This window comes from Wyeomyia smithii, chromosome 2 (genome assembly GCF_029784165.1).
Source record: "Wyeomyia smithii strain HCP4-BCI-WySm-NY-G18 chromosome 2, ASM2978416v1, whole genome shotgun sequence".
Classification (NCBI taxonomy): Eukaryota; Metazoa; Arthropoda; class Insecta; order Diptera; family Culicidae; genus Wyeomyia; species Wyeomyia smithii.
Window position 1 is genome coordinate 52,019,713 of NC_073695.1, and position 16,529 is coordinate 52,036,241.

A 16,529-nucleotide genomic window follows, 5' to 3' on the forward strand; every position below is an offset into this window, starting at 1 on the left:
ATTTTTGCCGGTCAAAATGGTAAGAGCCAAAAACGTGAACGGATTTTCCGCCACTTCAATTTGGCGAAAAACCTTTCCGAATTCGTTCGAATCAAAATTGACAGGAAACGACAGGGAGTCGGTTTTCCACCCTCAGCTCAGCTTTTTTTTGTGCATTTCAGGAGGACATGAGTTTTTCAGCACACGATGCTTAGTGGATTCATTTTATTTCAGTTTTGTTTTTTTTTCGTCTTTTTCCGCTCGTTCACAGATCACGACAATTCCTTGAAACGTGAGAGTTCACCGGCGGAATCGCATGAAAATGGCGTCGATGTGGACAACGATGACGAGCTGCCCAACATGGGCGAACTGGACGGAATGGATGGGGACCCGAACGATATGGGCCGGCCGAGAAAGATTCGACGGTAAGCGTTTTTGTTGCCGGCTTCCATCAGTGCCGGATAACATTTTCAATTGAGGATTAATTCGATTCTGTCTGTGCTTTTTTTTGCTCTGCTGCCTGTTGGCTACGCGTCGATAGATCTCGGACAACGTTTACAACCTTCCAATTGCACCAACTGGAGCGAGCCTTCGAAAAAACACAATATCCGGATGTGTTCACCCGGGAGGAACTGGCCATGCGGCTAGACCTTAGCGAAGCGAGAGTTCAGGTTGGTTTATTGATTTTTTTTAAATTTTCAAAAACAAAAGTTTTTTTTTGTTAAGCATATTCAGTACACGGTCGTCGTATTTTTTTGGAATTTGAGAAGTTTATAATTAAATTATAAGGTATTACTTCTTTACGAAATAAACATTTTTGTTACAAAATGAAATAAAATTATTATGCACCTCATTCAGGAACGTTGGAAAAATACACAATAAATTCGTAAAGAATTGGCTACAAAATTTAGTTGGGAGTAAACCTTCAGAATCTAAAGAAACTTTTTGAGTGTTAATTTCCAGTTTAGACAACATGTATTGTTTATTTTATTCTTCACAGATCAATACTACTTTTTCAATTTTTTTCGCGTAAAAAGTGGAAATGCTATTGGAAAAGATATTTTTTGAAGGCAAATTTTTGATCGACCCAGAAGCAGCAAATCGAGTTGCTGGCGACTTTTGAATTCTGAACTAAAACCAAAAATAGCCAATTACCTTCCAATATTAATATTTCCGAATATTTTCTGGCCGGATATCGACTCCAGATAAAATTATGAAATCCATGATGGTGACATCTGGTTTCTGGTAAATCAATAATGGTCAAATATAATCCAAAATAACCACTTTGAAATCCTTTTAATTAATGTGGGTATTTCCGGAAACAAGATGATGCCCAGAGGACAGAAATCGAGTCCAGACGCCATTTTTAATTCCATGAAGGTGGTTTCTGGAAAAAAGGCTCAAATACGACTCAGTAAAAGTGATTCCAGAATGTGGATGTTGCGTAACGTCCAGAAATCCACTCTAAACGCCATTTTTGATTCCACAATTTCGACTTCCTGTTTCTGGACAACAGCCTAAAAGGGTTAAATATCCAATATGAATAGTTGGAACCGGGATGATTTCCAGAGGCCGAAAGTTGATCCTAAATGCCATTTTGTAGTCTTCAATGGTTGAACTAGCTGAAATATAAAAGAAATAATTCTAGTTTTGGAACCTTTTTGCTAATTTTTAAATAAAACAAAACTTAGATTCTTAATATTAATACACTTAAAAATACGTATGATTATTGTTTCCATATCAAAAATTTCTCAATCAAAACATCTTCTGAATATATAACTTTATTTTTTCATTAAAGATAAATCGCCTGTAGTAAATCTAAGTAGTAAATAGCTCACTTATCAATTATTTACTACTTTGATTTCGATCCAAAATCCCTATCGTAGTCAAGCGATATCTTTTCTATAGTTTTTGAGAGAACTTATGTCTTCTAAAGGTTGTTAAAATAAAGTGTAATTTTCCGTTCTATCAGCCAAAACTAGAGTTGTCTCAGCGAAAAAAGACAAACGTATAGATCTGTGAAATGGGATCATACCACCTTATTCGTTATTTATTGGTTATGTGGATGCTTATCGACTGTCACGTTCAACTCGGGCGGAAGATTTTCGATCATGAAGTCTATTTAGAGCAGATAAACGATGTTTCTCTTCAACTATCTGACGTTTCGATGATTTATTTCATCTTTCTCAAGGATTCTAGAACGTCTTACATCAAATATTTGTTATCTCCTATACATAAATTGCATGTTGTGTTTGACTTACAGAGGCTATATCGTTTGTTGTTATATGTATGTATGCATGTAGTAATAAACCAACGTTAAAAGAGAACGTTAAAGCCAAATTGAACCGTACTGACCCGTTTTTTCGTCCGGCAGCAAATAAATAGTTAAAACAGACATAGAGAAAATAAAGTTACAACCAATTATAGTGAGTAGTGTTAAAATAAGCTTAGTTTATGAATATATCTTGCCAATAGTTGGAATTGACGCCATTTTAGTAAAAAAATCGAGTTAGGATTAATGATTACTACATGCATACATACATATAACAACAAACGATATAGCCTTATTGTGAGTCAAACATCATATGCAAGTTATGTATAGGAGATAACAAATATTTGATGTAAAACATTCCAGAATTCTTGAGAAAGATGAAATAAATCACCGAAACGTCGGATATTTGAAGAACATCGTTTATCTGCTTTAAATAGACTGCATAGTCGAAAATCTTCCCCCCGAGGTGGTGCACAAGCCTGTTGATAAGTTCAATTCTTTGTGTAGGATTTTTATATTCGAAAACCAAATAACCTTTCAAATAGGAAAGAATACATGAAATTCCAGAGTGAGAATTACTACCCCTGTGGATTAATGGAACTGATTCCAAACATAGTCTGCGTCAATTTGACTCCTCGCTTTGAGCAATATTGCTCTTTTGACGTAGAACTACGTCTTTCAGGAACTAAAGATTGTTGTATAATGAAATCTAAAATCGGAAAGGAAAAAATATGTCCAATTTCAAATGCCCATCACTCGGATAGTTTTTGATGGATTTCCTTCATTCATGCAGCCATCGAAATGCAGAAAATTGTAATTTGATTATTCGAACGCTGTCAAGCCTTGAACTTGTCAAGCCTTATTGAAATGCAGATTCACACCTCTGATTGGCCATTTAATGTTTGCTTTCCTTAGTACAGTCGAGAGAATTATACACCTAGTTACCGGAAATGCACTCTATGGGCTATATAAGAGTTTGTCTCTGCTCAAACCAATCATTTTACCAATGATTGACGATTAGGACGGTTTTAATTAAGTAGCAGTGGGTAGCAGCGGTAGCGGCACCTTAAAAACTTTAGTATTTAGACAACACACAAACGTTTTGTTTTGTGATGCTGGCAATCATAATCAGTGGGCCATCAAACTTTCAGTGTGAAAACGGCTTTTCACTGTGTTTTCAGAATAATGCCTTATTTCCCACTGTCGAGGATAGTACATATCCGATATTAAATTGTCCTTTTGAGGTCAAATTAAATACTTAATTGAAAAGATAATATTTTGATTTTTCTCATCCTTCCATTACACTTCAATCAAAATGTTGGAATGCCTTCTCAAAGACGGTTGTAAATTCGACTTCGTCTCCATGTCTCACCACGAACCGAATTTTTCTCTTCATCAGCACCATGCAACACTACCCAAAAGCAGCTTACAAAAAGGTTACGTGACTGAGTGTGGCATCTTCTGTTATCTGCTTCCATACGATACTTAAACGCATAAGCAAGTCTTGAAAATTGACAAGTCTAAATTATGCAAACACAGTGCTATTAAAACTGGTCAAGCTTGGTTGAAACGCAGATTTCGATTGATCGAATTGGTCGATTCGCGAGCATTTTCCTAACACGATCGGCCGAATGTTATACCTAGTTAACCGGAAATGACAGTTTGTGCTATATTAGAGCCTATTTCCACTCAAACCAATCATTCTACTAATGGATGGCCACTAGGACCGGGTACCAGTAGCGGTAGCTGCAGCGTGTACCAGCAGCCACTATGGTCGGAATCGTGAAATTTCACGACAAAAAACTGTAAGTCGGAAACCATAGATACTAGAGATTTCTTGTCTTCTAGAAAGTTACTCTACTAAGAGAAATCTATCTTTTGGTATGACTGGTTACTAGGGTGGTCCTATTGTACTCAAAATAAAAATTGTAACTTTTTTATATTACTACTTAGAGCAATATTGTCTTCCACAAAATTGTAGCTAATTTAATTTCATGAAACTTTGTTAAAAAAATTATTGCTCTACTTCGTTTCTTCACTGTTTTAGGGCAATTTTTCCAAATTCATTCGGGGTGGGTCTAAAAAAATTACTATTATTGCTCTAGTTTTTTCAGCTTCATTCGGATTTGAAAGTGGTGTTCGAGTGACTTTTAGGGCGTGAAAAACTGCATATTTTGACACTAATAGATACTTGCTAACTTTTCAGAGAAAAAAGTTACAGGTATTTTTTCGTTTTAAAATGACACTTTTTTAAGGCACCCTACCCCTTTGTTTGCACATATACGCCATAACAACACGTTTAGGATGAAAGTTCATAGTTCCACCTTCAAAATGCATTTTGTAGAGTTAGTCAACTTTTGTTCCGTTTAGGGTTGAAATGCATTTAAAAACTTCGAGTTTTCACACAAAAATTTGCTAATCTAGCATTCAAAACCATCTAGTTATTCCAATTCGATTTTATTTGGAAAATTTCTTCGAGTGACTTCGGGGCATGAAAAAGCGCTTATTTTGATGTCAATAAATAGTTTCCAATGCTCGTAGAAAATAAATTATCGTTGTTTTTGAATTGAAAAATGGCATTTTTATAGGGTTCTCTACATATTCAAATATTTACAAACCTGAATTGTTTTTATATTAACCTTTGAATATCTGTTCTTTTTCTGGCAGATCTGAAGAATCCATTGCACATCCGTAAAATTCGCAGCTCTAGAATTTTTTCGGGCGTGAAATTGGCGATCGTTCCGATAATATTTGTTTCCAGCTTCAGGGCCTTATTCAATAAGTTCCGTTGAAAGGGGTAGACTTGCCATGATCCTGGTAGAATGTGCTAAAATGTGTGTCGCAGGCATGGGATACCAAATACTTTATTTTTGAAGGACAAAACTATAATCTACAACTTTGCCGGAGATACTATACCGATCAATCAAACCGTTTAGATGCTAGAAACAGTTTTGATTATTTATAGACACTCGAATGCACAAAATGTTATCTTTAGCTCACAGGAACACCAGTGCAATGTTTCAAAAATGATAATTAAAAAAAATTAATAAAGCTGAAAATTTTTCTGTGGAATCGCTCACCTGAACTAGGCTGTTTATTATTACTATTATAGCAGCTAGGTTTTTTATCAATTTTTCGTTTAGACCGAGTGCCAATGCAAACTTCTCTGGCTCCGATAGAAGTTTACGGCACATCGACCCAGTGGTTGATGATCCACCTCCTCCCTGTTTAGCTACATCGACACGAGCGTTGAACTTTTCCAATAAAATACCTTGCACTACTTTCTTTTTTTCTCTTAGATACAATTTGTCTTCGGCTGTTTTTACTGATGGCAATGATTTCGTCCAACGTGTATGTAAACAAGTACTAAAAACACTACTGGAGAGTGCTATGCAATGCTATAAAAAAACATGAATTTTACACGTTGTTACAAAATAACGCCATATTTGAGTATTTTTTTTTTTTTTTAAAGGGGGGATTTGTTAGTAGCTTAAGTATTTATGATAAATATTAGTAAATAATGAGTATGTGTGTCCAATCACAAATGGTGACTTCTCAACACTGTTAGAAATTTGTAATTTTAATTGTTAGGATTTGTTTGCTTTCGCAATTAGGACTTATCATTCGTAGGGATTTAAACCTACTTGTCAGAAAAGGGGAAGTAAACTTACAACTAACTTAATTGCTAACTTATTGGCTATAAAGAGAGCTTATCGTAGCAATTGAGGATTGCAACGATTTTTGTCGAAAATTGTTGATAATTTTATTTGACATAGCTTCTAATGGTTCAACACCAGTAAGTCTATGTAATTCGAGTGTACCAAACCAAGGAGGACGCTTCAAAATCATTTTCAGAATTTTATTCTGAATCCTTTGAAGCGTTTTCTTCCTTGTTGAACAGCAACTTGACCAGATCGGTACAGCATAAAGCATTGCTGGTCTAAAAATTTGTTTGTAAATCAAAAGTTTGTTCTTTAAACAAAGTTTAGAATTCCTGTTAATGAGAGGATATAAACATCTCGTATATTTGATGCACTTGGCTTGTACACTCTCAATGTGCTCTTTGAAAATAAGTTTTTTATCATAAATTAGTCCCAAGTACTTAACCTTGTCGGACCAACTTAAAATAACCCCATTCATCTTGACAACGTGATTATTGTTTGGCTTGAGGAAAGAAGCCCTAGGCTTATGCGGAAAAATTATCATTTGAGTTTTAGAAGCATTGGGAGAGATTTTCCACTTTTGCAAGTAGGAAGAAAAAATATCTAAACTTTTCTGCAATCGACTGCATATGACACGAAGACTTTTTCCTTTTACGGAAATGCTTGTGTCATCGCAGAACAATGTCTTTGTGCATCCTGGAGGCAAATCAGGAAGATCTGAAGTGAATATGTTGTACAGGACTGGACCCAAGACTGAACCTTGAGGTACGCCTGCTCTGACAGGAAATCTATCAGATTTTGAATTCTGATAGACAACCTGCAGAGTTCGATCAGTAAGATAATTTTTTAAAATTTTGATTAGGAAAATTGGAAAATTAAAAGTTTGCAATTTCGCAATCAAACCTTTATGCCAAACACTGTCGAATGCTTTTTCTATGTCTAAAAGAGCAGCTCCAGTGGAATAACCTTCAGATTTGTTAGCTCGTATCATATTAGTAACTCTGAGCAATTGATGAGTTGTGGAATGCCCATGGCGAAATCCAAACTGTTCATTTGCAAAAATTGAATTTTCGTTGATGTGTGACATCATTCTGTTAAGAATAATTCTCTCAAACAGTTTACTTATTGAAGAAAGCAAACTGATTGGTCGATAACTTGAAACTTCAGCTGGGTTCTTATCCGGTTTTAAAATGGGAGTAATTTTTGCATTTTTCCATAATTTGGGAAAATATGCAATTTTGAAGCCATATTTGAGTATATTTTATGCATTTATTTTGCTCTTACAACAATATGATACATAAACAACATTTTAAAACAACTATAATTTTTCAACAAGCGTTAGAAACTATTTATTGACATCAAAATAAGCGTTTTTTCATGCCTCGAAAGTCACTCGAAGAAATTTTCCAAATCAAAATCGAATTGGAATAACTTGATGGTTTTGAATGCTAGATTAGCAAATTTTTGTGTGAAAACTCGAAGTTTTTAAATGCATTTCAACCCTAAACGGAACAAAAGTTGACTAACTCTACAAAATCCATTTTGAAGGTGGAACTATGAACTTTCATCCTAAACGTGTTGTTGTTGCATATATGTGAAATCAAAGGGGTAGGGTGCCTCCAAAAAGTGTCATTTTAAAACGAAAAAATACCTGTAACTTTTTTCACTGAAAAGTTAGCAATTATCTGTTAGTGTCAAAATATGTAGTTTTTTACGCCCTAAAAGTCATTCGAACACCACTTTCAAATCCGAGTAAAGCTGAAAAAGCTAGAGCAATAATAGTAATTTTTTTAGACCCACCCCGAATGAATTTGGAAAAATTGCCCTAAAACAGTGAAGAAACGAGGTAGAGCAATAATTTTTTCAACAAAGTATAATGAAATTAAATAAGCTACAATTTTGTGGAAGACAATATTGCTCTAAGTAGTAAGATAAAAAAGTTTCAATTTTTATTTTGAGTACAATAGGACCACCCTAGTAACCAGTCATACCAAAAGATAGATTTCTCTTAGTAGAGTAACTTTCTAGAAGACAAGAAATCTCTTGCATCTAAGGTTTCCGGCTTACAGATTTTTGTCGTGAAATTTCACGATTCCGACCATGCGGTAGTGATAGATGCAGCGGCGCTTCCTTTATTAAAAAGCTGCCTTTGGAATTTTCATATACAGGGTGTTAGGTAGCTCACTTAAAATCCTTTAAGGGGTGATAGAGGACCCTATTAGATGAAAAAAAAAACCTTCTACGCATATGGTCAAATTTAATTTGCCTTTAATGTGGTCTAGCACAAGAAATGTGATAGCTAGCTCAATTCTGTTGGTTTCGATGAAAACCTGAGAAAATTTCGTAAACAATGTCCTAAAAACGTCCAACTAGAGAAATTAAGAATCTCTTAGAAAGGAATAAATGTTAAATCAAATGTTTTTTGAGAACTAAACTGCAATTTTCTGTTTGAAATGTGTGATAAACAAATCCATGTAGTTAACTAAATTAAACATTTGAGTCTACTCTACAAGTTGTTCTTTGACATCAAGTATCTAACTCTATTAGTTCAGCCGCTATTTCTCTTTATAAGCAATAAGCTGCACCGTCATTCAGTGTTGTAAGGATCACAATTTTCTGCTCCACTCTTTTACGTAGACGCGTCGTTGAATGAAAGCGCAGCCTATTACTTTTAAAGTGAAATAGCGGCTAAACTAAAAGAGTTAGATGCTTGGGCTCAAAGAACAACTTGTAGAGTAGATATTAATGTTCAATCAAGTTAACTACAAAATTCATGTTTATCACACATTTCAGACAGAAAATTGCAGTTTAGCTCTCGGAAAACATTTGAATTCACATTTGTTTCTTTCTAAGAGCTGCCGAATTTCTCTAGTTGGACGTTTTTAAGACACTATTGATTACGAAATTTTCTCAGCTTTCCAACAAAACCAACAGAATTGAGCTAGCTATCACACTTCTTGTGCTGGACCGCGTTAAAGGCAAACATAACCGAAAACTGAAAAAGTGAATAACTCTGCAGTAGTTGAATTTTGACCATATGCGTAGCAGGATTTTTTCATCTAATAGGGTCCTCTATCACCCCTTAGAGGATTTTAAGTGAGCTACCTAATACCCTGTATTTGACCATCAAAAACATGAGTGCCACACTTGTGCCCTTCAAGAACCCATGACAAAAGTTTGCGAAAAATTCGCCTCAGTTTACGTAGTCTATAGTCATTACAACAGTTCTCTTAGAAACAAAATCATCTACAGTAGAAAACCAATAATTTGATACCAAAAAAATTATGCTGACCGTAAATCTTAGCTTGAGATAAAGGAATGGTTTTTTGGCAAAGTTTTAGAACATGTCAAAACATGAAATTTTGCTAAATGAACAAAATTCCTATCTTCATTGGGTACAAAGAATATTTTATTTGAAAGTTACCTAAATTTAGTTTTTTGTACTTAATTTTTACTAGTTACAATTTACAAGAAAACATTGTTCGAAAGACGCATTGGGACATACACAACACACGTTTTTGTCCGAGGCTACACATTTCCAGGATTTTTGCATGCATAGTTATAGCATATTTTAACGAATTTTGTCAATAAATTCAAGAACACATAGGGTAAAAAGGGGCAAATGAAATCAATACTTCTCCTCAGAGTGATATCTAGTACTGGAAACTGTTTTAAATTCCATTTGTCCCAATCCACCCACTTTTCATTCTATACTTTCCTAAAGTTATCGAAAAAAAAGTTAAAATATGCTATAGCTTCATGAGGAGAAGTCCTGGAGATATTTGATTTTCGACAAAACCATGTGTTTTGTATGCCCTTTAGAACAATGTTTTCTTGTAAATTATAACTAACAAAAGTTAAAAACAAAAAACTAAAATAAAAGTAACTTTTATTTAAAATACTCTGTAACATTGTACCAAATGATCATAAGAGTTTTGTTTTTTAACAAAGTTTCATATTTTTACATTTTGTAAATCTTTGGCAAATAAACCATTCCTCTATCTCTTAACACAAAAATGTTAGTATTGGTTATACATGAACACCTCTTGTAACATATGCTCGCCGTATACTAATGTGGGTGGATTGAAACAAATGTAACCTACAACAGTTTGTAGTACTTTAGCCAAACTTTAAGGAGAAGAATTGACATCATGATTCCACTCGCTCCTTTTTACCCTAGACGTTATTAAATTTATCGAAAAAATAAGCTAAAATATGCTATAACTTTAAAGGGAAAGTCCTAGAGATATGTGGTCTTCAGCAAAAAGGTTTGTTTTATGTGCTCCAACAATTTCTCCGAACAACGTTTTCTTGTACAACGCAACTACCAAAAGGTATATACAAAATACTAAATTTTGAGTAACTTTCACAAAAAAACTTAATAACTGTTTGTTCAGGAAAGTTTCATATTTTTGAATTTTCTACAACACTTTCGAATAAACCATTCCTTTATCTCTTGATAAAAAAGTTAGTTTATCCTCTTTTTAACACAGTGAACTTTTCATAACTTTTGATAATTCGAGATAATGCGAATAATTCATACAAGTAATTGTTCCGAAGACACCATGAAGCTAGAATGAAGGTGAAAGGCGCTATGGAATTAAGTTCCACTTTTTGCCTTTTAGGGTCACTGTGCATTGACAGCATCAGCAGTACGTGTATTGGCCGACACCTCTGTCAGTGAGAAGTTCAGCTGTACCACATAAACGTTTTTGGGATGCTGGCCGCAATGTTTGTTCTATTTCTGTTTAGTGATATTCGCACTAAATTTTGAATATATAAAAAACCTGTAATGTAACAAACGACCTTATATAGTTATACGTCATCTTGCGGTCCTTGCTTTGTATACAATCCTTCCGTTGTTTTTTTTTCATTAGAGAATTCGTTCTTTTTTTTAAACTAAACTTATGTATTTATTTCTTATCGATGTGTAAACATCGTAATGAATTTTACATCAATATAGGATTATTTTTCCAAGATTACGGCGAATGATTTCATTTCTAGTTCATTAATACAATCAAGACCGATATTTTTGTTTCTTAATCCGACAGTTTCGGTTGAGTTTTAGTCAACCTTTGGACTAAGAAAAAAAGTCGTTTTTGCTTTTATACACGGACTGATTAGGCCAATAAATCTTCAATAATAACCGTTACAGTTGACAAACAAACTGCTATCTTCAAATATAGGGGAACTGTTCCATTATTCATCTCAGCCCATATATTCATCTCATACAACATGAAAACACAATTGAAAATAGGAATAACGCATATTTTCTAACTAAACCAATCTGCTAATCCATGGAATGGATTCTTCTTTATTCACTTTAGATTTCACATAAAGTTGAATCCTCAAAAACTCACTAAAAAGCTCTGAATTTGCTATTATAGTCAGGCACTCGAAAACTCATTTATTTCAATCACCTACCCCAGAAAACAAAATCCGCACATTGCTCTACACGACTACAACGGGACGCGTTCATCAGCCAACACTAGCGGACCACTTTTCATTTTAATCACTAAACAAAATCACTCACTACACTAAGAATAATTTAATCTTTGGAATGTTCACCTTAAATTTCCAAAAACAAACTTGAATTAGCAGAAATAAATGAGATGAATTTCTATTAAATTTCAACTGTATATAACTGTATGTATTTTCATCTGTTTTCACTGCCCTGAAGAAATTCAAAAGCTGCCAAATCAGTTTCTGTTAATACGAAAAAATCATACTGAAAATGTTGAATTATTCCGACATAATTGACATAAATCGACAGCACAGCTGTGCTTACCTAGGTTGCCAATTTTGCACGTAAACAGCTACAGCGGATACTTAGGTAACCTACTACGACGGCGTGTGGCTACGTTCATTCATGATAATGTGATTCATTCATGGTTAACAGTGTGATGAATTTAGGGGCGTCGTGAGATGAATAATTGAGCAGTGATTCAAGTTTTGAGATGGATATGGAAGCGTTGTGAAAAATGGTTTGATTTACAAAATTCAAGATAAATCTAGCTAAGTTTACTAAATGTATAATGCTGGGCGATTCCATAAGAGCACGTAAGCGATTTTGGTTTATTCATTCGATGATTTCGTGAAAATTTGGTGTTTAATCCGTGCATTCTTCGTGAATATCGGCTTAATGAGGTGAAAAATGGAACAGTTCCCATACTTTTCTATTTTTGACGTAGGTTTGTTGCCTTTTTATAATTTACATAAAAGTCTGCAACCTGAAAAGTGCTGATGAAAATGATTTTCACTATCGAAAGCTTTTGAAAATTACAGTCAAACTTTTTAAATGTTCACTTCCAATGAAGACAGCTTACTTTCAGATTCGTAAGATTTTCACTCTTGTAACGAGCTGTCATACTCTGACGAAATATTTCACGCGCATAATTCACGCAATGAAATTTGCTGAAAATCAAATCAAATGTTACCACCGTTGCTTTGGTAAAGCGGAAATGAGATCAAACAGCAAGTTTTCTGGAACTGGTTTCCTTCAGGGTTGTAGCCACTGTATAGTACAAAAAACGGAATTTACCAAATTGATATTCATACAACGAAATTAAGAGTAATCAACTTTAAGAAAAATCGAAAATGGTAAAAATACATCGATTACGTTTCAACTGCGGATGACGGATGACTGGATTTTTTTACGAATAGGTAACGAAAAAACGAAGGAAGCGAGAATGGACCTTACATGACAGTGAAATATTTCCTCGTCATGGTAACACTGTGGCTATTTTCACTCCTACGCAAAAGCGCTGAAAAATGTCAATCGTGATTCTGTCGAATTTAATAGCATATCAATGAAATGAATCAAATTACTGGCCAGAGAGTGAGTGTGTTTTAAGTAAATATAACTCCAATAATTTTTTTAATAAGGAGGTTTATTGGTAGCTTAAGTATTTATGATAAACATTAGTAAAAAATGAAAGTGTGGCCAACCACAAATGGTGACTTCTCAACACTGTTAGAAACTTGAAATTCAATTGTTAGGATTTGTTTGCTTTCGCAATTAGGACTTATCATTCGTTAGGATTTAAACCTACTTGTCGAAAAAGAGAAATCAAGTTACAACTTACTTAATTGCTAATTTATTAGTTATAAAGAGAGCTTATCGTGGCAATTGAGGATTGCAACGATTTTTGTCGAAAGTTGGTAATGATTTTATTCGACATAGCTTCTAATGTTTCAACACCAGTAAGTCTATGTAATTCGAGTGTACCAAACTAAGGAGGGCGTTCCAAAATCATTTTCAAAATTTTTTTTCTGAATCTTTTGAAGCGTTTTCTTCCTTGTTATACAACAACTTGACCAGATCGGTACAGCATAAAGCATTGCTGGTATTAAAATTTGTTCGTAAATCAATACCTCCTATAATATTTCTCTATAAGAAGAAACCATAAATTGTACAAAACTTGGAATAATTTCAAAAGTGTTTACATTTCTGCTCGTTATTTTCGATAAACTTTCATTTACCACCTCATTTTCCTCAGTGCAATAATATCAAGGTTGTTGAAAAATTATAAAATATAGATTTTCGCAACCAAATCCTACTCTTAATGTCTTCCAAAAACTCTTCCAAAATTATGGGGGCTCTAACAGCTTGACAACCTACGAAACTTCGGATAATTCTTCAACCTCAATTGAGGTGAAACAATTAAAATTAAATATATTTCCAATAGACACATTATGATCGCGACTAGTTGAAACTATTTTCCCGATAACGATCGTTTGGCTGCCTCCTTTTTTTTGGGTTCCTATCGTTAGTCAAAATCCACACAAACCTTTCCAAAGCCCGATGCCAGGCGAAGGAACAAAACGCGAGCACCGTAAGTGCGACCGACGATGACGTTGCGAACGAATTTCGACTAATTGTCGCCGAAGTGAAATTGCATTCAATTATTCCATTCAACACGCCCGCGCTCGTTGTGCACCGGGCGAAAGCTTCCGAGAGCGACAATTAGTGTGCTAATTAAATCATGCTTTTAAGCGAGAGAGCGCATGTGTATTTAGTTTGCGGTGTTGGGACGGGGCTGCGCTGAGCGGGAAACACAGCCCAGAAATCGTCGTCCGTCGAAGCACGGTATTAATTGCAATTACGGACAATTAGAGTTAGATTTTCCATTCGTTCCAAGACCGCGCCACAGAACGACGCTGCTGTCGGGCGGCAATTAGGTACGGCATCATCAGCGTCGTCCTTGGCAGAATACACACGCAACGGGAAGTGACAATACAATCAACGTTGGCAGCCCAGTAAAGTGTCCCGGAGCTGCGATTACACCGCGACGGATGGGGTGGAAAATAACGTAAATTTACTTGGCTAATTTTCTCATTTCGGATTTCCTGCATTCACTCTCTCGGAAGAAAATTACAAAATGCATAACGTCGACCGCGTGCGTATGCTCCGGTAGATTGATACATCAGTGTCCGTCCTGCCACCCCCTTCAAAGCAACACCCGTTCTCCTGTAGAACCTAGCGAGGACAATTTTGTCAGCTGCTTTTTGATTTCCACCCCTGAGCACAGTCCTGCGCCGCTAACTGCCATTAGACAGGCAGTTAGCGTGGAGAGTACTCTTCAAACACGGGAACAATAGATAATCGCCTGTTTTTGTTAGGCCCGTAAAAAGCGTGCCCGCCGTATCGCACCCCCTTCGGTTTCCACTTTAATTGAATGTAACAAAATATCGCTTTTGTAGTCCTACCAAACAGCGCAGACCGGCGGGGAAGCAATTCAAAAATCAAACGATGTCAATTAGATCGGATTTAATGAGCTTAAAATGTTTCTTTGCGTTGTTGTTATCTTCTGGAGAGCAGAAATAAAAAAACAGCGAAGGGAAGAACGAACGCACAGAGTCTGACCATATCACTGGTTTGAGTGTGAAATGCAAACATAACCGCTTGAAGCGATAGAGCCGCGCGACCTTCAGGGCATTTTGTTTGTATCTACAAAAAGTGTTATCCTCTTTTCGATTACGTTCCCTTTTTCGCTGATATCGATATGTTGTGAGTCCCGTGAGCAAAGATTCAGACAGGAAAGTTTGTTTGAAGTGGTTCACCAAGTGGGGTATGAAAATTTCGATTACGAAAATTAATTTAATCCTCAATCCTATTTTCAAGGTGTGTTTGGTTGGGGTGGAACTCTTCCCTGCTCTTAGACTCAATCACAGCGAATTTATTCACATCAACGCTTCAATTATCTAGTTTCAACTGCTCAGAAAGGACACCTGCTCACCCAGGAAAAAAAGCTACGATCTTCTTGTTTGAATTATATACCATATCATCTTCCTTCACGGAGCAGAAAATCAATCAACCCAAAACAATGCCCATCAAAGTTCAGCACTCCATACCATTTGTGGGCGGTTCCGTTCGCTCGTTCGTATATTCGATACCGTGCCGCTCGTAGCCTGACGGAGAAAAGGATTCGCAAACAATGCCCCGGACGTAATCTGTTTTTAATATAATAATATCGTTTTAGTACACACATCACGGATGAATCTGGCATTGAGAGGGCTTTTCCATGGACCGCTAGGTTAGCTGGCCATCATCGGTCCGGCACTGGCCGTTTTTTGTTTGATTTCCTATCATCCTAAGTAAACACACCTAATCGATATCCCATCAAATGCGAGACACGCCCGAACGTCGTAGTTTCGAAAGAGCGTCGCAATTACGCAACGATGAACTGCGACTTCTATTGTCTGCCGCAGTCTCGAACGGGGGGAAAAGGTGAAAGCAATATGTGAGGTTTCGACCTGCCGGGTTCTAGGGTAGAAAGTTTCCGCGCGAACGGTACGTACGCTGGTTGAATTTCATTAGCCTTTTGGTGCTGGTTTTGCTAAGACAAACGGGCTTCTCTGCTGCCGTCACGTTCAACTCACCCGAAAAGGTGTGGGTGTGTGTGTGGCCTGGCCTGGGTGTCAAGCGCATTTACGGATGTCGGCAAATGGTGAATAATTATGTCGACTCGTTCGGGTCGGATAATTCTGTCGATTATGAGCACTAAATTGGTGCAAAGTGCACAATTTGCCGTCGGCATCGCGGCGTGAACGTAGACGGTGTCGGTAGTGGTTTTTCCAGTTGTTTGGCGCCATTGAAGTGGACTCGCGATGGACTTAATCGTATTACGATCGCCATGTTATCCGATTCCGATCGCGCACAACAACGGTTCAGAGACTAGTCAGGTGGTCTTGGTTTCTGGGCGACATTTGCATAGCATTTGATTTGATGTTCGATGACTGCCTACTGATGAAATCGATAAAATGAATTGAGACGAAATTGATATACTGAATTTAGGATGTTTGCCTTCAACGCGACGAGGGAATAATTAGACCTTGAAACGATACGCTCAAACAAGAAGATTCAATTTATTTCTTTTATTTGTTATTACTCAATCATATGTGTTTCGGAACTCGAAACTTCCTTTGAAGTTCAGTAACAACTGCCAATTTTAAAAGTTGTTCTAATAGTTATACAATAGTTTTTAGTCCGGAGTGACTTTCATCACTTGGTTATTTTTATAAAATATTTGTATAAATTAAGTGAAACTTAATTCTTTTGACTAAAATGGCTCATATCGTCTCGAATGGGATTCCACGTAAACATTCATGATTAA

At 36.0% G+C, this 16,529-nt stretch overlaps 1 protein-coding gene across 1 annotated transcript in view; it reads left to right on the top strand.

Moving 5' to 3' along the window:
• The window catches only part of LOC129725111 (retinal homeobox protein Rax), a 35,071-nt gene that overhangs the window by 8,039 nt on the left and 10,503 nt on the right, over positions 1–16,529 (top strand). The window contains exons 2-3 of the mRNA XM_055680566.1: positions 251–404; positions 521–650. Coding sequence (XP_055536541.1) covers positions 251–404; positions 521–650 — 284 coding nt within the window. The remainder of the gene's footprint in view (positions 1–250; positions 405–520; positions 651–16,529) is intronic.